Source organism: Nicotiana tabacum, chromosome 10 (assembly GCF_000715075.1).
Source record: "Nicotiana tabacum cultivar K326 chromosome 10, ASM71507v2, whole genome shotgun sequence".
Taxonomy (NCBI): Eukaryota; Viridiplantae; Streptophyta; class Magnoliopsida; order Solanales; family Solanaceae; genus Nicotiana; species Nicotiana tabacum.
Genome location: NC_134089.1, coordinates 49,441,801 through 49,469,696, shown reverse-complemented (window position 1 = coordinate 49,469,696; position 27,896 = coordinate 49,441,801). Strand labels below are relative to the sequence as shown.

Genomic DNA, 27,896 nt, shown 5'->3' with positions numbered 1-27,896 from the left:
TTTTGCAATGAAAGACTTGGGTCATGCTAAGCAGATTTTGGGTATGAGAATTACTCGTTCGAGAAGCGAAAAAAGCTTTACTTGTCACGGGAGAAGTACATAGAACGTGTACTGGAGCGCTTCAATATGAAAAGTGCTAAGTTGGTTCGCACACTCCTTCCTGGTCATCTGAAGTTGAGCAAGAAGATATGTCCTACAACAACAGAGGAAAAGAGAGAATGTCCAAGATTCATTATTCCTCTGTCATCGGAAGTTTAATGTATGCAATGGTATGCACTCGACCAGATATTGCCCATGCAATCGGTGTTGTCAGAAGATTTCTCAAAAATCCAGGAAAAGAGCATTGGGAAGCTGTAAAGTGGATACTCAGGTATCTAAGAGGAAGCTCATATGAATGCTTATGTTTTTGGAGGATCAAATCCAATTTTAAAGGGCTATACAGATTCGGATATGGCAGGTGACCTTGATAACAGAAAATCCATTACTGGATATTTGTTTACTTTTTTAGGGGGAGCTATATCATGGCAGTCTAAGTTGCAGAAGTGTGTCGCACTGTCTACAACTAAAGTAGAATATATTACGGCTACTGAAGCTGGCAAAGAGATGATATGGCTCAAGAGATTTCTTCAAGAATTTGAATTGCGACAGATGGAGTATGTTGTCTATTGCGCTAGTTAGAGTGCAATAGACCAAAGCAAAAACTCCATGTACCATGCGAGAACAAAACACATCGACGTCAAATATCATTGGATTCGAGCGCAAGTGGAGAACGAATCACTTCAGGTCAAAAAGATTCACACGAGTGAAAATCCTGCCGATATGTTAACCAAGGTGGTACCAAGAGACAAGTTCGAGCTTTCCAAAGAACTTGTCGGCATACGCACAAACTAGAATCTCCGGTGTTACTTCCTTCAGGTGAATGGGACTGAAGAGGGAGATTTGTGGGTTTCATCCCATCAATTAAGGAAGACTTTCTTCCTTTTGTTGATTGTTCAAAATTGGCAGCAAACATTTTTCTTCTGCATTGTCAAAAAGGGTAGGCTGCAGAAGGAAAATGTTAAATGTAGTAGGCGTGATAGAGAGAGGCTCCGCCTATAAAAGGAGAGCTTCGGCTCTCATTTCTACACACCAAAATCTCAGACAATACATCTGAGTAAGAGAGATCAAGGTATTCCATAGACTATAAGAAAATAGTCTGTGAAGAAAAATAGAGTGTGAGAGATATTGTAGTGAGGTGGAAAAAAGCAAAAGACTGTTTTTTCTTTTGAGGGTGTAGTGGTCTTAGGAGTATTTGTACTCGTTACTACACAGTGTAAAATTCCTCGCTATAGTGATATCAGTTGCTCTTCTTAGCCGTGGTTTTTCCCTTATTCAGAAGTTCCACGTAAAATCCTAGTGTCATTATTGCTGCATTTTTATTCTTGCTGATTTAACCATAACTTAGTGTTCTACGTTTATCACTAATACCGTGAATATTATTTTTGCGGGTCTATTATTCCCAACAAGTGGTATCAGAGCCAAGGTTCTGTCTGAGTATGCTCTGTGGTTGCAACACACTCTGAACTTCCACATTAGAAAAGAATTACTTTGGTCTCCTAATAAATAGTACTTGTATTTGTGATAAACGATGGAAACCAATACTAGTAGAATGGTTACTTTGAAAGGCACGAATTATGCCATTTGGAAGGGAAAAATGGAAGATTTGCTTTATGTCAAGAATTTTCATCAACCTGTCTTCATCACTATAAAGCCTGATAATAAATCAGATAAAGAGTGGAATTTGTTAAACAGGCATGTTTGCGGCTTTATTAGATAGTGGGTTGGCAATAATGTTTTGAACCATATTTTTGGGGAGACACATGATCGGACCCTATGGGAGCACCTTGAAAGTTTGTATGCTTGAAAAACTAGAAACAACAAGATGTTTTTGATAAAGCAGATGTTGGGTTTAAATACCATGATGGTTCCGCGATGATAGATCATCTGAATAACTTTTAGGGGATCATGACCCAGTTATCTGCTATGGACATTAAATTTGATGAAGAAATTCAAGGCTTGTTTCTACTTGCTTCCCTACCAGATTCTTGAAAAATTCTTAGAACTTCATTATCAAATTTTGGTTCGGATGGTGTGATCTCTATGGATCTTGCCAAGAGCAGCCTTTTAAATAAAGAGATGAGAATAAAATCTCAGGGTTCCTCCTCATCAGATGTCTAGGTGACTGACTCTAGGGGGATAAGTAAGAATCAGGGTTATCAAAATAGAGAACATAATAGAAGCAAATCTAGAAGTAGACTTAAAGATATTGAGTGTTGTCATTGCGGGAAGAAAGGGCATACAAAGAAGTTCTGCCGGATGTTTAAAAAGGAGAATAGAGACAAGGAAGAACAGAAAGAAGATGGCAATCGTGTGGCCACCGTCACTACAGAAGATCTTGTTACTGTCCTTGATGCGGATCTGATAAATATTGCTTGTGATGAGTCAAACTGGGTTGTAGACAATGGTACCACATCTCATGTGACATCAAGGAAGGAATTTATCTCATTTTATACTCAGGGTGTCTTTGGAACTTTGAGTATGGGTAATGAAACTGTATCTAGGGTGGCTGGTGTTGGAATGATTTGTTTGGAAACTAGTATTGGAACTAAACTAGTTTTAAATAATATAAAGCATGCACCTAATGTTCGTTTGTGCTTGATCTCTGTTGGTGTTTTGGATGATGAGGATATGTCAGTACCAATGGTACTGGAAAGTGGAAGCTCACTAAGGGTTCCATGATTGTGGCTCGTGGGAAAAAGTGTCGTGGTCTATAATGGACTATGGCATCTACCTGTGTTGATATGGTGAATGTCGTTGAGAGCAATAGCTCTTCAACGTTATAGCATAAGAGGCTTGGCCATATTAGCGAGAAAGGACTAAATGTTCTGGCCAAGAAGAAATTGTTGTCAAATTTTGAAAGTGCAAAATAAGAAAAATGTGAGCACTGCTTGGCTGGAAAACATAAAAAAGTTTCTTTCCAGTCTCATCCTCCTTCAAGAAAGACAAAGTTGCTTGAGTTGGTGCATTCATATTTATGTGGCCCAATGAAGATAAGAACTTTGGATGGTGCATTTTATTTTGCTACCTTTATTGATGATTGCTCAAGGAAACTTTGGGTCTACATCTTGAAGACTAAAGGCCAAGTATTGAGTGTCTTTAAGTAGTTTTAGGCTTCAGTCGAAAGAGAAACTGGAAAGAAGCTGAAGTATATTCGTACTGATAACGGTGGTGAATATTGTGGACCATTTGATGAATACTACAAGCAACAGGGTATCAGACATTAGAAGACTCCTCCTAAGACTCCTCAACTTAATGGTTTAGCAGAAAGGATGAGCATGACCTTGATGGAAAGAGTCAGATGTTTGCTTTCTGAAGCAAAGTTGCCAAATTCCTTTTGGGGTGAGGCTTTGTTGACCGCCGCACATGTTATTAATATATCCCCTGCGGTTGCTTTGCAAAGTGATGCTCCAAATAGAGTTTGATATGGCAAGGATATTTCCTATGACCACTTGAAAGTGTTTGGTTGCAAAGCTTTTGTACATGTACCTAAAGATGAGAGGTCAAAATTAACTGCCAAGACAAGGCAGTGCATCTTCATTGGTTATGGCCTTGATGAGTTTGATTATAGGCTATATGATCCAATTAAGAAGAAGGTCGTGAGAATCCGTGATGTTATCTTCGTGGAGGATCAAACCATTGAAGATATTAACAAAGCGGACAAGCTAAAATCACCAAGTTCTAAAGAATTAGTTAATCTTGATGAAATTCCTCGTACAAATGTGGATGACGTTGGTGGGCTCAATGATAACGGTGATACCCAGAATCATATTCTAGATCAGCATATTGATGGTGATAGTGATAAAAATGCTAATGCTGATGAGGTAAATGCTCCTACTCATGAAGCTGTGGACGAGTTAGATATTCCACTCAGGTGGTCTTCTAGACCTCGTACTCCTTCCTCCCGTTATTCACCCAATGAGTATGTATTACTCACTGATGGGGGAGAACCTGAATGTCATGTGGAGGCCATAGAAGATGACCACAAGGATCAATGGATTGAAGCCATGCAAGATGAGATGAAATCTATACATGAGAACCATACTTATGAGTTGGTGAAATTGCCTAAGGGCATTAGAGCTTTGAAGAATAAGTGGGTGTTCAATGTTAAAGGTGAAGAACATAGTTTGAAGCCCAGATACAAAGCTAGATTGGTTGTTAAGGGATTTGGTCAAAGGAAAGGTATTAACTTTAATGAAATATTTTCTCCTGTCATGAAAATGTCCTCCATTCGGACAGTTCTTGGTTTGACTGCCAGTCATGATTTGGAGATTTAGCAAATGGATGTGAAGACTGCTTTTCTTCACGGTGACTTAAAAGATGAGATTTATATGGAACAACCTGAGGGCTTCAAGGCAAAAGGTAAAGAAAATCTTGTATGAAAACTTAAAAAGAGTCTATATGGATTGAAGCAAGATCCCAGACAATGGTACAAGAAATTTGAGTTTGTTATGGGGGAGCAAGGCTATAAGAAGACTTTTTCAGATCACTGTGTGTTTGTACAAAGATTTTCTGATGATGACTTTATCATCCTCTTATTATATGTGGATGATATGTTGATTGTGGGTAGGAATGCTTCCAAGATTGACGAGTTGAAGAAACAGTTGAATAAGTCTTTTGCAATGAAAGACTTGGGTCATGCTAAGCAAATTTTGGGCATGAGAATTACTCATTCGAAAAGCGAAAGAAAACTTTACTTGTCACAGGAGAAGTACATAGAACGTGTACTGGAGCGCTTCAATATGAAAAGTGCTAAGTTGGTTCGCACACCCCTTCCTGGTCATCTGAAGTTGAACAAGAAGATGTGTCCTACAACAACGGAGGAAAAAGAGAGAATGTCCAAGACTCCTTATTCCTCTACCGTCGGAAGTTTGATGTATGAAATGGTATGCACTCGACCAGATATTTCTCATGCAATCGGTATTGTTAGCAAATTTCTCAAAAATCCAGGAAAAGAGCATTGGGAAGTTGTAAAGTAGATAATCAGGTATCTAAGAGGAAGCTCACATGAATGCTTATGTTTTAGAGGATCAAATCCAATTTTGAAGGGCTATACAGATTCTGATATGGCAGGTGACCTTGATAACAGATAATCCACTACTGGATATTTGTTTACTTTTTCAGGGGGAGCTATATCATGGCAGTCTAAGTTGCAGAAGCGTGTCGCACTATCTACAACTGAAGTAGAGTATATTGCGGCTATGAAGTTGGCAAAGAGATGATATGGCTCAAGATATTTCTTCAAGAATTTGGATTGTGACAGATGGAGTATGTTGTCTATTGCGATAGTCAAAGTGCAATAGACCTAAGCAAAAACTCCATGTACTATGCGAGAACAAAACACATCGACGTCAGATATCATTGGATTTGTGAGCAAGTGGAGAACGAATCACTTCAGGTCAAAAAGATTGACACGAGTGAAAATCCTGCTGATATGTTAACCAAGGTGGTACCAAGAGACAAGTTCGAGCTTTCCAAAGAACTTGTTGTCATGCGCTCAAACTAGAATCTCTGATGTTACCTCCTTCAGGTGAATGAGACTGGAGGGGGAGATTTGTGGGGTACATCCCATCAATTAAGGAAGACTTTCTTCCTTTTGTTAATTGTTCAAAATTGGCAGCAAACATTTTTCTTCTACATTGTCAAAAAGGGTAGGCTGCAGAAGAAAAATGTTAAATGTAGTAGGCGTGAGAGAGAGAGGCTCCGCCTATAAAAGGAGAGCTTCGGCTCTCATTTCTACACACCAAAATCTCAGACAATACATCTGAGTAAGAGAGAGCAAGGTATTCCATAGACTATAAGAAAATAGTCTGTGAAGAAAAATAGAGTGTGAGAGATATTGTAATGAGGTGGAAAAAAGTAAAAGAGTGTTTTTTCTTTTGAGGGTGTAGTGGTCTTAGGAGTATTTGTACTCGTTACTACACAGTGTAAAATTTCTCGCTATAGTGATATCAGTTGCTCTTCTTGGCCGTGGTTTTTTCCCTTATTCAGAAGTTCCACGTAAAATCTTGGTGTCATTATTGCTGCATTTCTATTCTTGTTGATTTAACCATAATTTAGTGTTCCGCATTTATCACTAATACTGTTAATATTATTTTTGTGGGTTTATTATTCGCAACACAATGAATATAAGCAATAAATGAAGTAATGAAATCAAGAGAATATGTTAGAGAACAGAGAGAATGTTCTTGTGCATTTAGTATTGAGCAACAGATCCCTGCATAATAACAAGGATCCCCTTTATATATGAGGGGGGAATCCCAACATGGTACAAATGAATTAATTACAAAGATATGGAGATGGTACATCTAGTAAATGCCTTGATTTGTTTTTTGGACTAGTCCACTAAACTTTGTCAGCCCTATTTATGCGCCTTGGGAACTTCCCACTTTCTCTCCGTAACCGTCAGCCTGTATTGCCCCGAGGCCGAGCGTCGATGGCCCTCGAGGGATGGAACTTGATCGTGGTCTCGAGCCTTCGAGACATGCTTACGAAGCATCGTAACGACGAAAAATTGGACCCTCCGATTTTATTGATAATAGGCGAAATCTAGGTGATTTAGCTATTGTTTATGCTTCCGCTTGATTATATTCCAATGACATATTATGGTTAATTTATGAAAAATAGGCTCTAATTGTGATATGTATACATTGCAGGATGAGGAGCCTATATGATGCTTTCAAGAGGATATTGGAATGATTTATGAGCAAGAACAACCCCTCGGAGTCGAGTGCGTGCAAGGACGAGACGAAAAAAAGGACGAAATAAAGCTCCAGGTGCGCGAAGAAAGCGAAGTCGCGCAGTAGTTCGTGCGTAAGAAAGGCCAAGGCAGAATCATGCGAGAAGAAACGCGCGAAGTTATGCGCGAGCTCGAGCGTGTCCGGTCCGAAAAAACGTTATTTAGGGGTAAAATTGGAAATCTGGAGGGAAACCCACTTAACCTATATAAAGTCAAGCTCGCCCAAGGTTAAAGTATCAAGTTTTTCATAGTTTAGTGGAAGAAATAGAGAGGAAAGAGGCAAGGAGGAGTTTTGACCATCAAGTTTTTCTTTTCTTCTCTTGTTTTTTGTTGTTTTGTGATGAAATTGAACTTATTTATGATGAACACTAGTATGAGTGGCTAAAACCCATTGTTTTGGGGTCATGGGTGAAACATGAATGTTTTTGTTTGAAGTTTAATTCTACAAAGTTGGTTTATCATATTGGGTTGTTTATTTAATTCTGCGTTTAATTATTTTGCTGAGTAACTAACAGTGAAATACTATCTACGAATCTTTAGTTGAACTCGAAAGTGGGAACTTTAGATTGCATATAGAATTAAATAGAGCAAGTTCTTGAACCCGGGCCTCAGGGAACGGATTTGCAATTGGGATAGACATATACCCAATTGCCTTGCTTGGTTGAAATACAGGAATTGTAAATACGTTCTTGTTAATTTTAATACCATAGACATATAGGCGTTGAGTTGACTTGAATAGGCGAGTAAGAACTCGACAGATTCTTATGAGTAATATCAACCCTGTCAATCAATAACCCAGATAAATTGATTAGTCATTTTGAGCCAAGAACACAACACGATTGTTGACTATGCCCGTGACCCTGGAATATCTTCTCCTACTGTTTGTTACTCGTAATTGCGATTCATTTGGGTACTTGAGTTAGTTAGATTAATTCTTTATAGTTTAAGTAGTAAAACAATTACATCTCTCTTTAGTGAACAATCTCTTGGGTAGATAAAGAAATTGGGTTTGAATCAGGCAACAGTTAATCATAAATCTTCGTGGGAACGATACTCTACTCACTACTCTATTACTTGACGATCACGTGCACTTGCGTGAGTGTTTTGGTCGCAACAAGTTTTTGGCATCGTTGCTGGGGACTTAGAAATTAGCTACTTGACTGAATTGAGCTTTTATTACTTATTTATTCGAGTTTTAACTTTTAGTTCACTTTGTTTGTGCTAATACAGGAGTTTCTATTGAATGCGAAGAAGTAGAAGCGCAAACAATTTCCTTCCTCTCGATCCCGAAATTGAACGAACACTTCACAGATTGAGGAGGGAGGTGGACGCGAGAACCAGAATTGAAAGAGAGTTGGACATCGAAGTTCAACCACAGCCAATTGAGATGGCAGGTAATGAGGAACGCGTGGTGATTGAAGCCACAAGGCCCAGTTTGGCTAATATGACTCAGGCTATTGTGAAGCCTGACATCACTGGGCACTTTGAGCTGAAACAATACATGGTGCAGCTGATCTGATCCACGGGGCTGTTTGTGGGTTTACCTCATGAAGACCCGCAGAGGCACATTCAAAATTTCTTGGAAATTACGGATACCTACAACTATCAGAACGTTTCCAAGGACTATGTCAGGTTGACACTTTTCCCCTTTTCATTGATTGGGGAAGCTAAGGAGTGGTTGAATAAAGAGCCAGCAAATTCAATCCGCATCTGGGATGATCTGGCAAGGAAATTCTTAATCAAGTTTTTCCCCACTAAGAAAACAAAAGTATTAAGGAGTCAAATTCTTGGGTTTGAACAACGAGCGGGCGAGACACTGCGTCAAGCATGGGAAAGGTACAAGAAGATGCTTAGAGACTGTCCTCAAAATTGCCAGACGGACGAGGTATTGGGTCACACTTTTGTAGATGGGTTAGATGATGCTTCAAAGATGAATCTTGATTCCGCTTGTGGGGGTAGTTGCATGGCCAGACCGTACAGTGAAATCCAAATCTTGTTGAATAACTTCACTGCTAATGATAATAACTGGCAAGGTGAGGGTGATTCACAAAAGGCAGTTAAGCAAAAATCAGCTGGGTTACTTGAGTTAGACGAAGTGTCAGCCATGAGAGCTGATATTGCAAAGCTGGCCAATTAGATGACTAGGATGACAATGCAGCAACCACAGACAATGCAACACGTACAACAGATGACTATTTACTGTGAACTCTGTGGCGACAGTCATATGAGTGATATGTGCCCCACGAATCCAGAATCTATCTATTATGTGGGGCAACAGAATAGAGGTCCGCCGAATTAGCATGCACAATACGGGAATTCTTACAATCCAAATTAGAGGAATCATCCCAACTTCTCATAAGGTGGAAATCAGCAGAATCAGAATTAGCATAGACCCCAAGGGAATTTCAATCAGCCTCAAAGACCACCCCAACAAATGGAAGAAAGTACCAATGATCTGCTAAAGAAGTTGTTGATTGACAATCAGCAACTCAGGACCGACTTCAGAAATCTTGAAAGGTAAATGGGGCAGTTAGCAACAAATCAAAACACTAGACCTACAGGCGCCCTCCCCAGTGATACAGAAAAGAACCTTCAAGTGAATGCAGTTACACTTAGAAACAGGAGGGAGCTAGAGGAAGTGCCAAAGAAAAAGAAAGACAAGCCCATACCTGATGGAGAGTTGATCCCTAAAGTGACTCAAGAGCAAAAAAATGTTGCTGAAATTTTAGAGCCCGTGGAGGCCCCAAGACCACCACCCCCTTTTCCCCAGAGATTGCAGAAAAGGAATGATGATCGCATGTTCACAAAGTTCCTCTCTATGTTGAGCCAGGTTCAATTGAATATCCCACTTGTTGATGTGCTTCGTGAAATTCCAAAGTATGCTAAATACATAAAAGATATAGTGGCTCATAAGAGAAGATTAACTGAATTTGAGACAGCGGCACTTACTGAGGAGTGCACTTCAAGGGTCCAAAATAAGCTCCCTCAAAAGCTTAAGGATCCCGGCAGCTTCACGATTCCTGTGCGCATTGGCAATATTGATGTGGGTCGTGCTCTTTGCTATTTGAGGTGAGCATAAATCTAATGCCCCTGTCCTTGTTCAAGAAACTGGGCCTGGGAGCTCCAAGGCCCACTACTGTGATGTTACAGCTGGCTGACAGATCGATAGCACACCCTGAAGGGGTGATTGAAGATGTGTTGCTGCAGATTGGGAAATTCATCTTCCCTGCTGATTTCATTATCCTCGATTATGAGGCTGATGAACTGGTTCCAATCATATTGGGGCGACCTCTCTTAGCTACTGGTGATGCAATTATCAAAGTGAGAGAGGGAAAGATGATTTTGAGGGTAGATGACGAGGAAGCAGTTTTTAATGTCTACAAAGCAATCCAACTTCCCCGCCACTATGAGGAGCTCTCAATGATATCTGTTGTTGAGGCTGATGAGCAGATTCATGATCTGAGTGTATATCTAGACGATTCTTTAGAGAAAGCACTTATGTTACTTGATAGCCTGGGGGCTGATGAGGAGGTTGAGGAGATGATGCACATCCTTGATACATCTTGTGCGTACCTGCAAGGGACGCACCCTTTCAAGCCTTTGAATAGACCAGAGGGGCCTCCTCCAAAGCCGTCAATTGAGGAAGCCCTAAAATTGGAACTTAAACCCCTTCCACCTCACCTACAATATGCTTATTTGGGTGACTCTGACACTTTACCTGTTATCGTCTCGTCTGACTTGTCTAAATTGCTGGAAGAAAAGCTGTTGAGAGTGTTACGTGAGCACAAACGAGCACTTGGGTGGACTATGTCTGACATTAAAGGCATTAGTCCAGCCTTCTGCATGCACAAAATCCTCATGAAGGTGTACACAAGCCCAGTGTAGAGCAACAACGCCGACTCAATCCAATTATGAAAGAGGTGGTAAGAAAAGAAGTGATTAAGTGGCTCGACGCAGGTATTGTATTCCATATCTCAGACAGCAAATGGGTAAGCTCCATCCAATGTGTACCCAAGAAAGGGGGGATGACTGTAGTAGTTAATGAGAATAATGATTTAATACCTACAAGAACTGTCACCGGGTGGAGAATTTGCATTGATTATAGAAAATTGAACAATGCCACCCGGAAGGGCCACTTTCCCCTCCCCTTTATTGACCAAATGCTTGATAGATTAGCTGGCCAGGAGTACTACTGCTTCTTAGATGGTTACTCGGGGTATAATCAGATTGCTATATCCCCAGAGGACCAAGAGAAGACCACTTTTACGTGTCCTTGTGGCACGTATGCGTTCAAGCGAATGCCTTTTGGTCTTTGTAATGCACCTGCGACTTTTCAAAGGTGTATGATAGCCATTTTTACTGACATGGTTGAGAGGTTTGTGGAAGTGTTCATGGACGATTTTTCTGTGTTTGGATGTTCTTTTGATAACTGCTTGATGAACCTTGATAAAGTACTTGCTAGGTGTGAAGAGACTAACTTGGTGCTAAACTGGGAAAAGTGCCATTTCATTGTACGTGAAGGTATACTCCTGGGGCACAAGGTGTCCAAAGATGGTTTGCAGGTGGACAAGGCAAAGGTGGAAGCGATTGAAAAATTGCCTCCACCGATATTTGTCAAAGGCATTCGCAATTTCTTGGTCCATGCAGGTTTTTATCGTCGTTTCATTAAAGATTTCTCGAAAATTTCCTCTCCCTTGTGCCGGTTGCTTGAGAAAGATGTCGCTTTCAAATTTGATGATGCCTTTCTGAAGGCATTCGAGGAGCTGAAAGGAAGGTTGGTTACTGCACCAATCATAATTGCTCTGGACTGGGAGCAGCCGTTCGAGTTGATGTGCGATGCTAGCGACTTGGATGTTGGTGTTGTCTTGGGGAAAAGGAGAAATAATATATTCCACTCCATCTACTATGCAAGCAAAACTCTGATTCCAGCTCGGATGAACTACACCGTCACTAAAAAAGTGTTGCTTGCAGTGGTGTGGGCGTTTGACAAGTTCAGGTCATATCTTGTGGGGACCAAAGTCATCGTTTACACAGATCATTCAGCCATCAGGTACTTGTTTGAGAAAAAGGATGCCAAGCCGAGACTGATTCGGTGGGTCCTACTGCTGCAAGAGTTTGATTTAGAGATCCGAGACCGCAAAGGAATAGAGAACCAAGTGGCTAATCACTTGTCCAGGTTAGAAAATCGGAACCATGTGGCTGAAGGGGGTGCAATCAAAGAAACATTCCCTGATGAGCAGTTATTGGCAGTCACCTCAAGCACAGCCCCGTGGTATGCAGATTATGTGAATTTATTGCACGTGGGGTGACACCACCAGAATTGACACCAGATAATAGACGAAGGTTCTTGCATGATGTGAGGCTCTACATGTGGGATGAGCCATTTTTATACAGGCTATTTGCAGATCAGTTGGTGCGGAGATGTGTTCCTGAGGAGGAGACGAGTGTCATACTCCATAGTTGTCATGCCTCGCCATACGGAGGTCATCACGGTAGAGACAGGACCGCCCAAAAAGTGCTACAATCAGGTTTCTATTGGTCGAAATTGTTTAGGGATGCACACGCCTTTGTTAAAATGTGTGACAGGTGCCAAAGAACTGGGACGATCACTAAGAAACACGAGATGCCGCTGCAAAACATCCTGGTAGTGGAGCTTTTCGATGTTTGGAGAATTGACTTCATGGGACCTTTTCCATACTCGAACGGCCATAGATACATCTTGGTGGCAGTTGATTATGTGTCCAAGTGGGTGGAGGCCATTTCTCTTCCCTCTAATGATGCAAAGGTGGTGGTAAGCTTTGTCAAGAAGCATATCTTCACACGTTTTGGAACTCCCAGAGTGTTGATCAGTGATGGAGGTACGCATTTCTGCAACAAACTGTTAAACAATGTCCTTGCAAAGTACGGGGTCAAGAATAAGGTCTCCACTGCCTATCACCCACAGACTAGTGGTCAAGTGGAGGTTTCAAACAGAGAGGTAAAGCAAATTCTTGAGAAAACAGTGAGTGCGAATAGAAAAGATTGGGCCGGAAAGTTAGACAACGCATTGTGGGTGTATCGAATAGCATACAAAACTCCCATAGGTGCTTCTCCTTATAGATTGGTGTATGGGAAGGCATGTCACTTGCCCATAGAACTTGAGCACAAGGCCTATTGGGCAATAAAGAAGCTGAACATGGATGGGAACTTAGCTGGAGAGAATAGGTTGCTGCAACTCGATGAGCTCGAGGAGTTTCGATTACATGCATATGAGAATGCCAAATTGTATAAAGAAAAGACTAAGAGGTGGCATGACAAGCACATTCAACATCGAGAGTTCGAGCCAGGGCAAGAAGTTCTGTTGTTCAATTCGAGGTTGAAGCTTTTTCCCGGAAAGCTTAAATCTCGTTGGTCAGGCCCTTTTGTTGTGGTAAGCGTGAAGCCTCATGGAGCCGTGGAGTTGAGAGATATGAGTTCTACTGGCACTTTCTTGGTGAACGGTCAACGGATAAAACATTACTAGGGTGGTGACTTTGCACGTCACAAGACCTCATTGGACTTGAAGGATGCTTGAGAACATGTTGAGTCGTGCTGCGACGTTAAATCAGGCGCTGGATGGGAGGCAACCCATTGAAATATTGTAACCGTCGTGCCACGACGTTAAATAAGGAGCGGGTTGGGAGGCAATCCAACGATAGTAGTAGTGTTTGATTTTGAGCTTTAACTTACTAACAAATGCAGGCGACGAAGGGCGGGTGAAAGGACCATCAACCAGGAGCAAAACAGGTGACAATAAATGCAAAAAAAAATGCCTAGGAGCGCGACTTCGCGCCCACTTCGCGCGTATGTTCGCGCACCTGGGCGAATCTTTCTGCCTGGAACTCAACGGAACCGTGCGAAGAAACGCGCGAGCTCCAAAACTTCGCGCGTATGTTCGCGCGCCTGGGCGAATCTTTCTGCCTGGAACTCAACGGAACCATGCGAAGAAACGCGCGAGCTCCAAAACTTCGCGCACAAATTCGCGAACCTTTCTTCCTGGAGCTCAACAGAACCGCGCGAAGAAACGCGCGAGCTCCAAACTTTGCGCATATGTTCACGCGCCTGGGCAGAACATTCTGCCTGGAACTTTTCAGGCGTTTTGTTTTTCTTTTTAGTTCTAGTTTTTCTTTTTATTTTTTTTATTTTTGTAGTTTAATAGGTTATTTGTTTAGACACATTTACCCCCCCCCCCCCTTCTATTAAACAAAACCCATATCCCCTCTTCCAAAATCTCCCAACTCCTTCAAAAACACCAAATTCCAGCACCCCTTCCCCCATCGCCCTCTCTCACGATTCTCTTCCCAAAAATCACTAGCATTATCCCCCTCTCTCACGATTTTCAACAAGGTATGAGCCATTAACGTAGATGTGTTTTGTGATTTGGTGTTCAAACTTGGTGAAATATGTTGTGGGGTTAGTTTGTTGTAAGTGTGGTGTGGGTAGTACTTGATTTGGGTTATGGATGAGATTTTGTGGGATGCCCTTGTTCCAAGACCCTTAGAAAAGAGTTGTGAGAGCCTAATGCCCACAAGGTGTTTGTGGAAAGGCCTCAATGAGCATGATTATGTAGTTGTCACCAATTTTGCGTGTGAAGTCTGAGTAACCGCATTAAGTCACACTATTTTTGTTGGGCTGAGCTAATGTGTCCACGTTTTGCAGGTATTATGGCACCATCGAAAAAGCATCAAGCCACGGGTCCATCCTCAAGCCGCCAAAGGGCAGCTCCTGCACGTCCCTATGATAGCAACAAATTTGTCTCCCCTGAGGCTCAGACCCGTTTTACAGAGAAGGCTGCCAAGAAGCCATTTCCGGAGAGGGGCATCTACATCAAAAAGGTCAAGGAACGATGCCCCTACATGTACAATGAGTTGATGGAGCGGGGTTTGCAGGCCTTCATTGACGAGCCAGGGGAGGCTAATGTAATGGTTGTACGCGAATTCTATGCTAATCTACCAAGAGCATGTCAACCATGTGGTCACAGTGCGCCGTAAGGCGGTGGATGCCTCCATTGAGGCGATACGCATAGCTTATCAATTGCTCGACCCTCTGCCTGAGAATACTGACTTTTATGAATATGGGCGAAATCCAACCGATGCCAAGTGGGAGTGCTTCTTTGATGAAATTTGCGCACCAAGAAAAATGGTGGAGTGGCTGGAACATGGAGAGAAGTTCCACTCATCCGTCTTAACTCCAGAGGCGAAGAGTTGGTTGTATGTGATTAACAGTCGCCTTATTCCCTCCACAAATACTACGGAGGTGAATGGACCCCGGGCTGCATTGATTTGGTGTTTCATCAAGGGTCTTCCCTTCGACATGGCCAAAGTGATCCACGACGAGATGTTTATCCGATGCCCCCAACGCCAGTATGGCTTCTTTTTCCCATCTTTGGTAACTAAGCCTTGTAGGAATGTGCAGGTGCCTGAAAATACTCGTGTGGACGGGCTGGTAAGAAAAAGCCACAAGATCCGACCTGGCACGAACACCACGGGGGCAGCCTTAGCAGCAGCGGTAGGTGGAGAGGATGAGAGTGGTTCTGATGCATCGGAGGAGGAAGAGCAAATGGATGTGGAGGGCGAAGCGCAGTCCCATGCGCCTAGCGCAATAGCTGCAGCACTGTCACGAGCAGCGTCCTCTTCAGGAACTGCCAGAGTGTCCCGGCACACCACATTGGAGCAGGAGGTGGCTGGTCTACGCACCTCCATGAATGATTTGGGCACTCGTGTGGACGCAATAGCTGACCGAAAAGTCAAGTCGGAAAAGAAGTTCATGGGTTGGCTGCGAGCTTTGGGGCGTGCGTGCAACGTGAACCCCGAAACCGTTTTCGATCAAGAGTGAAGCTTCAGGGAAGTCTCTTCACCTCACTGCTCTTTTAAATTTTAAGCAATGGGGACATGTCTTCTTTCTTAAGTGTGGGGTGGGGGATTCCTTCATTGTATGTTGTATGTAGTTGTACAAATTGTCGGGTTGTTTTGTTTGTTTCATGTTGACTTGATAGTTTTTGTTAAGCAGGAGCAGGTTTTTTTTGTTAATTTAGATAAATGGCTCGGCCCGACGACGGATCCCTTTCGACGGGGTTCTTGAGGGACTGAGTCGAGAAAAAAAAATTAACTTTTTTTGTAGGCTCTTCCTGATGACGGATTTTTTAGACGATTTTCTTGAGGGAAGTGAGTCTAGAGAAAACAACAAAAAGATTTTTTATTTTTTCTTAGGTAGTGTAGCAATTCCCCCTTAGTTTTTCTTTAATCCGCGGTTCTTTTCCAAGGGTTTAGCTTGAACCGGGCATAGGTAGTTTTTATTTTTGTTTTCTTTTTGATTTGTATATTAGGGTAATGGGCTACGAGCTATAAAAATTGAAAGAGAACCCATAGCGTTGACGCACCTGAACACAATAGACCCTAGAGTGTAACGCTTAGTCCTAATTGTTGAATCTCACTGAAAGTGCTTTAATTTGTATGTTTGTTACTGAATTGAATGCTCGTAATGGAGCGTCTTGATGAGCTGATCTGAATGAGTCATATGCCATATGTGGTGAGTATTTGTGTAGTCCATGTAGTGTACTTATGTCTAGAACTTGCCCGGTATGTGAGTTGAAGCGAAATTTTAGGTGATGCTCGGTTTAAAAATGATGTTAGGCTTTCTTTGACCTTTTTTGAGCTTAATTGCTTATCACAAATAAAATTTGTCCCTAGTTAACCCTTTTGAGCCTGTAGAATTTTGTTTGGCACCCTCATTACAAGCCTATACCCGTTTGTTCTTAATTGACATTGTTTTGTTCCTTTTACCTCTTAAAGCACTTTAATTGTGAGAGGAGCGCTAAAAGAAGTAAGAAGGAAATAAGTGTGGGGTGGCTTTTGAGTGAAACCAATAAAAGGGTGAAAGGTGCACTTATGTTGTAAACAAATACACCACTAGCAGAAATTGAGTGACAAGAAGAATAAACTTATCAAAAAAAAAAAAAGATGATTACATTGTGTCTTGTTCCAGCTAGTGGGAATGAATTAATAGAGTGCTTTAAAGAAGAAGGGAGTATTTGTGGGATGATACTATGTGTGAATAAGAAGTGGGTTGAAGAATTTGCGTTAAAAATTGCTCATGTGATGTGTTGAAGTGCTTAGGGGTTGAGTCACTATTCCTAAATACATCCTACCCGTCCCTTAGCCCACATTACAACCATGAAAAGTCCTAATTGATTTTGGATCGAGCTAGCCTACATTAGTAAAGATTTACATTAAGGGCAAGCTTATGGTACCAATTGCATGCATGTGACCTCTTTTGTGAGAGTGAGTGATTTCCTTGATATATGTGAGTATATGAATTGAATGTGGTGGATTGAACTCAGTTTTTGTTGATGTAATTGTGAGGGCATATGATTCGTGACGGAAAAACAAGTCTTGACTTCTGTGTAGAGTACTTTGAGGAAGTGTGAATATTGCATGGCACTTGAGAGTCGACTTTGAGGCTAGAATTGTTCACTGCTAGGCGTAATACATGTACATTATTCAAGGTGTAATGCGTTAAGGGAAATGGTTGAGTGAAGGATTCTCTAGAGAGTATAGTTGATTGCTCGAGGACTAGCAATGAATTAAGTGTGGGGTGTTGATAATAGGCGAAATCTAGGTGATTTAGCTATTGTTTATGCTTCCGCTTGATTATATTCCAATGACATATTATGGTTAATTGATTAAAAATAGGCTTTAATTGTGATATGTATACATTGCAGGATGAGGAGCCTATATGATGCTTTCAAGAGGATATTGGAATGATTTATGAGCAAGAACAACCCCTCGGAGTCGAGTGCACGCAAGGACGAGATGAAAAAATGGACGAAATCAATCTCCAGGTGCGCGAAGTCGCACAGTAGTTCGCGCATAAGAAAGGCCGAGGCAGAATCATGCGCGAAGAAATGCACGAAGTTATGCGCGAGCTCGTGCGTGTCCGGTCCAGAAAAATATTATTTAGGGGTAAAATTGGAAATCTGGAGGGAAACCCACTTAACCTATATAAAGTCAAGCTCGCCCAAGGTTAAAGTATCAAGTTTTTCATAGATTAGTGGAAGAAATAGAGAGGCAAGAGGCAAGGAGGAGTTTTGACCATCAAGTTCTTCTTTTCTTCTCTTGTTTTTTACTGTTTTGTGATGAAATTGAACTTATTTATGATGAACACTAGTATGAGTGGCTAAAACCCATTGTTCTAGGGTCATGGGTGAAACATGAATGTTGTTGTTTGAAGTTTAATTCTACAAAGTTGGTTTATCATATTTGGTTATTTATTTAATTCTGCGTTTAATTATTTTGCTGAGTAGCTAACAATGAAATACTATCTACGAATCTTTAGTTGAATTCGAAAGTGGGAATTTTAGATTGCATATAGAATTAAATAGAGCAAGTTCTTGAACCCGGGCCTTGGGGAACAGATTTGCAATTGGGATAGACATATACCCAATTGCCTTGCTTGGTTGAAATACAGGAATTGTAAATGGGTTCTTGTTAATTTTAATACCATAGACATATAGGCATTGAGTTGACTTGAATAGGCGAGTAAGAACTCGACAGATTCTTATGAGTAATATCAACCCTGTCAATCAATAACCCAGATAAATTGATTAGTCATTTTGAGCCAAGAACACAACACGATTGTTGACTATGCCCGTGACCCTGGAATATCTTCTCCTACTGTTTGTTACTCGTAATTGCTATTCGTTTGGGTACTTGCGTTAGTTAGATTAATTCTTTATAGTTTAAGTAATAAAACAATTATCTCTCTTTAGTGAACAATCTCTTGGGTAGATAAAGAAATTGGGTTTGAATCAGTCAACAGTTAATCATAAGTCTTCGTGGGAACGATACTCTACTCACTACTCTATTACTTGACGATCACATGCACTTGCGTGAGTGCTTTGGTCGCAACATGGTACAAATGCATTAATTACAAAGATATGGAGATGGTACATCTAGTAAATGCCTTGATTCGTTTTTTGGACTAGTCCACTAAACTTTGTCAGCTATATTTATGCGCCTTGGGAACTTCCCACTTTCTCTCCGTAACCGTCAGCATGTATTGCCCCGAGGCCGAGCGTCGATGGCCCTCGAGGGATGGAACTTGATCGTGGTCTCGAGTCTTCGAGACATGCTTACGAGGTATCGTAACGACGAAAAATTGGACCCTCCGATTTTATCGTATACGAAATCATTCTATTTTAAAAAGATCTAGGACCAGGCTATACCTCCCTCAAAGTCACAAAGTCTCACCGTTCTTAATCGAAAAACTATTGATATTTCCTGAATGACAGATTCAATTGTATCGATTTTGAGCTCCAGAAACTAATCTTTCATTTTCACCGTCAAGAAACTTTAATAACTATGGCATATTAGGAATAGAGAGTTAAGATAGTTAGACCTATACCTTGAAAAGCTCCCGGCATTTAAGCTTATGGTTCCATTCTTAGTGTTGTTGGACATACGCATCCCTCTCCTCCATGAGGAACGATATATGCTCAAAACTAAGCGTAAATAATGAATCAAAACTAGAAGCAAAATAACCACACGCCACAACATTTAGCACTTAATGTCTTACAAATCCCAGTTTTAAGGTACATCATTTCCTTTACAAAACCAAACACTATATACATGACATAACAGCAAAATATTAAGGAATAATATTAACCAGCCGGAAGAAGAAAGAAAAAATGAAACGTAATTTTTTAAGGTACATCATTTGCTTTACTTAATATTTTTAAATTATTTAATTATTTGTGTACATAAACAGAAACATTCTGTATACTAAGATTAATATAACTAAAATTAAAACCTGATCAGATAGGGTAATTCTCTTTTCTGTTTTATAGACGTCATCATTCAAATTAGTGAATGACCACTTGAGCTCCAAGGATAATAATGCTTGATCTATGTGAAGATTTGGTTTCAATGCTACTTCTCCATCCGCTGACCTGAATTTCCCATCACTCCATTCCTATTACAAGGAAATATTTTAGTTTAATCGTATCACCATTTCCACATAACATTGCATTCTTTCTTTTACAAATTTATTTTCAGAAATTGCTTTTCAATCATTGTTTGATCTTAGTTCATGCTAAGCTTCATTTAACTGAGTAACACCAAACGATGCTTGTACTGACGTTTAAGGTCTTTGCCCTTTAACGTAACAAAGATATTTAATTGCTTTAATCATTTGAATCGTTGTCTATACAATTCTTCATTTATTTTTAGATAATCGTACTTAGCTAACAATACACTAATTAAATAATAATAATAAGTAATATACATATTTTCTAAAACATCTAATATTTTACAACAAATTCAGTTTGCCAAGTGACTATAATTGAGACTGAATTTGGTAGTAAATTTCTAAATTTTCTTTAAGAAAAAGGTTCTGTAAAAATAATTCATTATGCTTGATGATTAAGGGCAAAAATCAATCATTCAAAATTAGGAGTGTTCAAACCGAACCGGAAAACCGCACCAAACCGAAAAATCAAACCAAACCGATTAAAAAACCAGACTAGACTTGGTTTGATATTGAGTAAAATAATCCGAACCAAACCGACATATAAATATATAAATTTTAATTATATTTTTAAGACTTACAGTGAATTTTCTTTAGAAAATGTAGAAATATTTGGGTATCCTCTCATGTATTGACCTTGAAAGCGTAAATTAACGAAACATTATTGTTAGACGACTAAGAAAATAACTATCATGTGTTACTAAAAAAATTCTCCCCTTAGAATATTTTAATAGATCATATGTTTGTCAATTTTTTCCATATTTATTAAACATATATTCATTTATTAAAGCTTTATCTATAATTTTAACAAAGTAAGATTGAAATAATATTCATGTAACAAAAAAACCCGAAAAACCCGACAAAACCGAACCAATCCAAACCGATATATTTGGTTTGGTTTGGTTTTGATAAAAACCGAACCAACCCGTTCCATGTACACCCCTACTCAAAATTAAACCACAATGTCACTGAGTTTGAATTTTAGTGTGCTCCTAATTAGTTAATATTAAAGAAGAATTAACCTGAATAGTCGCTCACATGAGCACTTAGTCTTGTTTTAATATTGTTAAAGTTGAGAAGAGATTTGTTGGTTTATATATATATATATATATATATGTATATGTATAGGTGTGTGTGTAAAATTGATTATAATTAATGCATAATCTATGTATACCAGTCAAAAAAAGTAAATAATGAATTTGTCCTACTATCTGTGTAAAGATCCTGAATTGCAATCAAGCGAGAGCTGCGATATTCCTAATTTAATGGCATCAAGAGTGTATTAATGTTTGTCTATAAATATATATTGTTATACGAGGAAATATTATAAATACCTCAAGTTGATGTCCAAGAGTGACAATGATTGTGTGTGGGCTGGTCTTAAACGGCAATCGACCACGTTTTGAATGCACAGAGAATTCAAGTGGTTCTAGTGGGAGATAAAGGTTCAAAGCATACTTAAATGAATCTTCAAGTGTTGCATTGTGGGGCGGAAGCCATGTTTGGTCCATGCTACTCGATTGGTTCTTTGTGCATCTGTATATGTACATCTTTACTTCTTCTGCTTCAATTTTCTTCCAAGATTCATCACTAGTGTTACTCATTCTGATTATTTCATCCACTTCTTTTGCTATTCCTTTTAGTTTCTTCAATACCTCTTCCAACTGTTGCCTGCACCAAAATTAAATATATCATTATCAATCTTCTTCATTTTTTAAATCAAATAAAGAAAAAGAAAAACAGAATATAAAATTGTTAAGTATAACAAGAATAAAAAATACTTTTTTTAAAACTTTACTTCTTTTTAGTTATTCATCCGGAATTCAAAACTTATTAGCTGATTAATACGGATTCATGTCGGGTAAGCTATGTATGAGGATAAGTTGTTATGTATTACAAGAAGTTCTTCATTCTTAGGGCTCGAACTCGAGACCAGGGGTTAAGAGTGAAAGGATTCCAATTAAAATTGTAAATTTTATCAGGGGGTTCTTTGGGAAATATCCGGGCGGCAGAAACTTAAGTTTTCCCCCTACCCATTTCTTTTTTAATATCCAGTCAAAGACAACCAAATAAAGTCAAACAAAGCTACTAAACCAAGCTAAGCCAAGCCAAGTCAATTCAATCCAAATCAAGGTAAGCTAAGCTAAATGGGTAAAAAAAGTTGGGATGGGTGTGGGTAGGTAGGGGTAATTAATTTTAATTGGGTAGGTATATATTACAAATAATTTTCAAATGTATAGAAAAGGGTAATTATTTTAAGCTCAATTGGTATTTTGCATAATTTGCCCTTTTATCAGTTAGGCTACGGCCCAAAAAAAGTTCCATAGTTTGGAGGGAGAAATTCAAGAATAGCCAGATTCACTACGAGGACTGCTTATTCAGTTCAAACTAATTACCCCTTTTTATCCATATTCAAAAGAGTTAACAAAAATACATATCCCACTAAAATTATTTACTCTCTCTCACCCATCTCTTCCTAAAAGATATTTGCACCAAAATTCTTCACGTTTATTCGCTAGCTGAAAACTTCTAAGCTTCTCATCCTTCAACAAGATATCTGCATTTGAATCCATGTGGGTGTTTGTGGAGAAGATCGCGGAGCTATGGTTGTTTAATTAAGGGAATAGTGATACATTTTTAGGGTTTGTTGAGTGTATAGTTATTTCAGTTTGATTTTGACTAGAGTATGTTTAAAATATTGATCGGAGGTTGTGGCTAAATTTTGAGCCAATTTGGTGGAGATTTTAGAGTAAATTTTTGAATTTTAGATTAAAATTGAGTTAACTAACAACGAAAATAAACTTTTACTACATACCAAATATTATATACTATTATGGTATATAATAATTAATTTAATAATATATAATTAATTAAAATAATATATTATTATAATGTACAGTATAATGTAACCGTATACTATTGAACAAAAAATACAAGATACCATTTTGATATACTATATGCCATTTTGGTATACAATATGTAATTCAACAACATGGAAGCTAATACTATAATAGTATATTGTTGCATTATACAATACAGTATAATATAACATTATACTATTATAGTATACAATATAATGTAACAGTATACTGTATTAAGCACTAATATGCGACTTTATTATACTGGTATACCATTTTATTATAATGATATATAATTTTAGATCATATCTAGAAATATTTCTAGTAATACACATTTAAAAAAAAAAGAGGAAAAAAATATACTATATAGGTTAATTTTTTGATAACTAATATGGAAAAAATGAAACATATGAAAAAAGAAGAAAAAAATACTCTATCAATTATATAAAAGTAAAAAAATAAAAAGTAAATGAAATGTTACAATATTAGTTATTTTTTATTGTATAAAAAAGGAGAAAAAATTAAAGAAAATGAGCAAAAAAAGTGCTTAAAACAGATTATGGAGATAAAAATATGAATGAAATTAGAAAATCAAACATGGGATCCACCACTGCACTTTGCACTGAAAAAATAATACTAACTAAAAAATACAAAGCAAAAGAAGAATCAATAAAGGTGGCTGATCTTTAAAGGGCATGCTATGGTCTATGAAATGGGTAGAGCCATAAATAATTTAGGTTGAGTAGGTATTTGTGAATTTATTTCTTATTGTTTTTTTTTTCTAATTTCCTATTGTAATAGATCAAATAGTATTTTATTGGGCACAACGTTTACGTGATATTTTACCGAAGCACTCCATAAAAGAATTGGAAATTGGAATCACATGTTCGTTCCTTTTATTTCGTTGCAATATAAAAGGGACTTTTCATATAGAAGCTCCTACTTGACCACAAGGTTACAAGTACTGTAGCGTAACATAACCCCTTTTCGTTTAAGAAAACAAAATAAAGATTTTGTTTTACGACATAATGACGAAATATAAGTCAAGGCTCGATGGAAAATAAAAACTATAAACTGTCGTTCCTAGCTGGGAAGAAAATGACCTATACTAGTACTAGCAGGGGAAAACATATCAATAGTTAAAAGGAAGTTCTACCTTGAAATAGTGACTTTAATGAAGTCTGACTGACAACTAAGAGTTTGAAATTGAACTTACTCCTAAGTGGGGAAGAATCGGAATAAGCAAAGTCACCTTAAGGTGATGGTTCATGAAAAAAGAAGATTATTATAGTTACCAGAAACAAGACGGATGATGTATCTATCATTAGTAACCTTCATGAAGAGGTGGGTACTACCATGGAGTGCTTATATGGAATTTACAAGCTCATAATTGGTATGTGTTTGTCCTAATTTTCTTACCATGTTTGTTTTACCTATCTTTTAAAGGAAGGACAACATATTTAACATAATTATTTTTTCCTTTCACGAAAAAGGAAAATATAATTCTTTCATATTTGGCTAGTTTTTTTTCTTGGAGGAAAATGTTTTAGACTTCTATAAATTGAAGATCCTTCCTTCTCGTTCAGGAGCACCCACAATATATAAGGCGTTAAGTGATGTTGTCAATCAAATTTAAGGTCTTTGAATCCAGTTTTCAATAGTTCAAATTATTTATCGTTTGGACATTCCTACAATAAGTTATGACTTTTTTACCAAATGTGAAAGAGAGTCCCAGACATGCGATGACCATGCACGCACAACCATTGCATGGGACATCCAGTGTTGTTTAAAGAGCAGTTTTGGAGCCATTATCTTTAAAGTGGCTAGGTTTGGGACTTCCAAGAGGCGATTTTGAGCTCCAAATCAAGTCTACTATCCAAGGTATGTTCTAAATGATGGTTTGAGTTGATTTTACTCAACGTACATGAATTTTATCATCATCTTAGCATACAAATGTATTTCAGCATCAAATCTTCAAGAATTAAAAAATCATTAAAGTTGTGATTTTTTAAGAGGTCTACAAGAAATAATTTTAATTCTCCAAACTCATTTACTATGAATAGTTAGAAGTATTTGTAGCATTTATTAGAAGTTGTAATGGTTAAAAAGTTGAACTTTAAAAACCTACTTCATGGTGTGAATGAGGGAAACCTACTTCATGTTGTAAAAACCTACTTAAGAAAATGAGGGAGAAGGTGAATAGTATTCTTGAAAATAAAATTAATAGATGCAATTAACCTATTAAATTATTTGTTAGTTAAATTAAAAGTGAAAAACTAAGTATTTACCTGAATTAAATATTTTTAAAATGTTGATTAAAGAAAACAATGAATAGTATCTTGCTGGTATTGGGTAATTAATGTAGTATCATAAAATCAAATAGGCTACTCAGTGAACCTACTGGACGATTCAAGTTGTAGATGGCTTGTAACGAACTTGTGAACCTTAGTATATTTAATAAATATTTTGTGTTAGGTTTTGATGTATTTGTGATTCTAGTTGTTGATACCGACTAGTCGGTGATGATTGAGAATTTTAATCAAAGTTAGAATATCGAAAGAGAAGGGCTTAAAATTAGTAAAGCAAAAGTGAACTAAGTTGATAAAAACTTTCTCTTCTTGAGAGATTTTCTCTAAAAGAATATTTTTAGTTAATATGTGAGATTGTTTTTATAAATGTGCATCCACATTTGTGGAAACAAGCAGGGAATAATTTCGCCATGTGTTTTAAAATTGCGTTGCATATGAAGTATCATGTGATTTTATTTTAAAAAATCTTATTTTCAAAAACTTATGGGTAAAATGACACTTGAGGCAAGTGATATAACTTTTTTTTAAACTTATATATATTAATAAGAGTATAAATTGTTGAATGCTAAAGATATATATTTATGAAAAAGTATTTCTTTTTGAAACTTGATAAGTGGTATACCACTTGTTATATTTTAAAAGATTGATGTTATATTGCTAAAGCTTTCAACATGAAAAATGTTATTCATTTGATTTTGTCCAATGGTTTAGATTGACTATGGACATCATAATTTGATAAAAGAATAGATCCTTTGATGCTATTAGACTATAAAATATTTTTTATATGTTAAATATTTTGGAAATTGCTAGTGGAGACTATCGATATTGATTCTAATATTGAGCTCGTTACCATAGAATTGCATGTGCCATTGTAGGGATATATTTCATGGCTAAGCCGAGATTTGGGGGGATAAAGTCCCCTATCATGAGGGAAGATTATTATTACTTAAGTTAATAAGGTTAAGTCGACTTGTACAGTATTACAAGAAGCCCCCTGAATAAGTATGGTCAAATACTTATTGCTAGTTTGATCACCTAATAGTTATTTATTATGTCGGTATCGGTATAGTGCTCCCTGTAAAAGGTAAAAGAGAATTTTCTTATGTTTAGACCTAAGAAGCCGAAAATGATTTTGATGACTTAATAAAATTGAAATGATTTTGCATGATCTTTATTAAAATTATGGATTGATATTCATATTTTAAAAGTTATATCATGGTTTATATTTCACTTTTCATTGAAAATGATAAAGATCATGATTGATATAACTGAATATCGTTGTACATTAACTATTGGTTGCATTTTTTTCGTAAAGCCTTTCCTAGGAGCTTGAATTAGAGAAAGTTTATGATACTTATTGAGTACTATGACAGTGTACCCAGCTCACGTGGGCTCCCTCCAGTGTCCCGCCTACTTTACATATTTTAGGATGAGGTGTAGTACGTGATGAGCAGGCTTGGTTAGAATATAATGACTCTCTTCTTGAGATATATGTTGAGGCACCCGTTCTATTTCATGATAGCTATATGTTATTCTTATTTTCTTTAGTCTGAAATTGTCCCAAGTGTTTATTTCTATTCTTTGATACAGTGATTACAACATGTTCCCAAATCAGGTTACCATTCAATTCATTTGTTAAACCCCCAACTTTATTAAAATCCTTTAAAATTTTATCTTTCTAACCTTTTCAATATAGGTTTAATGAAATATATATATTTAGAGTGGAATATTTACCTTGAAAATATATATGATTTTCAAAGAACTTTCGCAGTTAAGTTGATTTCATGCATATGATTTGGGTGCATCATATGATTTTGGTTCGCTCGGATCAAATAGTGTGCCGAATGTCGATGATGTGAATTTGAATCATGACAGGTATAATGGTCCAAATTCCATGCATCAGAGATTAAAGACAGGTTTAAATCCAAATAATAAAAGAAAAACACAAGAAAATTAATATATGTTTTAGAGCTTACCGGAAAAATAGAAAATTTTGCTCCCCTATGGCAACCTTGGCCTTTTGTACCATCGTGTTATCAGACCAATCCCAAACGAACTTATCATAATTACCATACTTTCCTCTTGATAATCTAAACAACCATTCATTCTCAGTCAGCATTGTTCTTAACGCTTCACTAGATATGCCGTGACCAATAATCCTCACCACTCCGAATTCAGCAGCAGAGCTCAACAACCTATTCATTGCATCATTTTCCCTCAGCAAAAGTGACGGATAATAGATTTCATCAGGCACCCAACGATGTGTATTTTTCGGGAGAGTCAAGTGAGGAACGTGGATTGATTGATCAATGTACTCTCCCAAGATTGAGTCGACAGCCGAACGTGACCCTCTGCCTGTGGGAATCGGAGAAGGTGGTGGTGCTACGGACGAGGACAAATGTTTTCTCATGATCGTCAATGATGATCGCTGGGAATGAAGTTGGATCGACGATCAACTGTTTGATGAAATGCGAAATAGAGAAAAAGAAAAAGTAATGGATTGAGAAAATTTTAGTTTGATTTGAATGGAACAACTTTAGTTTGGTGCATAATGGGACCTTGGTGGCGGGGTGCACATCTAAAGAGTAGTAGTAAGCACGTCTTCCTTTTTCACATTATAGCGTTAACTGTCAAAGTCACACTCCCTTCACTAATTAGCTATTTTCCCCCTTTGTATCGAATTTATTTAATGTTAATGTTTAGTTAATGTTCAATTGAATCTCCTTCCAGCACAATATACAGATATGCAGATATGAGTAAGTTTTTTATGAGTGTCACTTACCTGCCTTAGTAATGTAAGGGTGGTCTCATAATTAAAGTAAGACATTTTACTTTAAAGTAATAATTTGTAGT

At 38.0% G+C, this 27,896-nt stretch overlaps 2 protein-coding genes across 2 annotated transcripts; one reads left to right on the top strand and one right to left on the bottom strand.

The window, feature by feature from the left end:
- The first annotated feature begins 9,356 nt into the window (after positions 1-9,356).
- LOC142165117 (uncharacterized) lies at positions 9,357-14,844 on the top strand. The gene is made up of 8 exons (XM_075223742.1): positions 9,357-9,665; positions 9,941-10,201; positions 10,286-10,658; positions 11,483-12,107; positions 12,422-12,479; positions 12,582-13,099; positions 14,005-14,012; positions 14,513-14,844. Exons 1-8 carry the CDS (start codon positions 9,357-9,359, stop codon positions 14,842-14,844), a joined length of 2,484 nt encoding a protein of 827 aa, XP_075079843.1.
- Positions 14,845-19,377: 4,533 nt separating this feature from the next.
- Positions 19,378-27,595, bottom strand: LOC107780336 (uncharacterized). Its single transcript, XM_016600863.2, has 3 exons — positions 27,020-27,595; positions 21,211-21,547; positions 19,378-19,822 (listed from the first exon to the last, which is right to left on the bottom strand). Exons 1-3 carry the CDS (start codon positions 27,451-27,453, stop codon positions 19,595-19,597), a joined length of 999 nt encoding a protein of 332 aa, XP_016456349.1. The 5' UTR covers positions 27,454-27,595; the 3' UTR covers positions 19,378-19,594.
- Positions 27,596-27,896: the final 301 nt, after the last annotated feature.

Excerpts from the sequence above, each read along its gene's own strand:
- LOC142165117 (XM_075223742.1), top strand. The coding sequence starts at position 9,357 with ATGGGGCAGTTAGCAACAAATCAAAACACTAGACCTACAGGCGCCCTC. Across the intron at positions 9,666-9,940 it reads TCCTCTCTATGTTGAGCCAG|AAACTGGGCCTGGGAGCTCC; the intron begins GTTCAATTGAAT and ends TCCTTGTTCAAG. Across the intron at positions 10,202-10,285 it reads GGGTAGATGACGAGGAAGCA|ATTCATGATCTGAGTGTATA; the intron begins GTTTTTAATGTC and ends GCTGATGAGCAG.
- LOC107780336 (XM_016600863.2), bottom strand. The coding sequence starts at position 27,453 with ATGAGAAAACATTTGTCCTCGTCCGTAGCACCACCACCTTCTCCGATT. Across the intron at positions 21,548-27,019 it reads CAAAATTTTCTATTTTTCCG|GCAACAGTTGGAAGAGGTAT; the intron begins GTAAGCTCTAAA and ends ATTTTGGTGCAG. Across the intron at positions 19,823-21,210 it reads CTCTTGGACATCAACTTGAG|GAATGGAGTGATGGGAAATT; the intron begins GTATTTATAATA and ends TCCTTGTAATAG.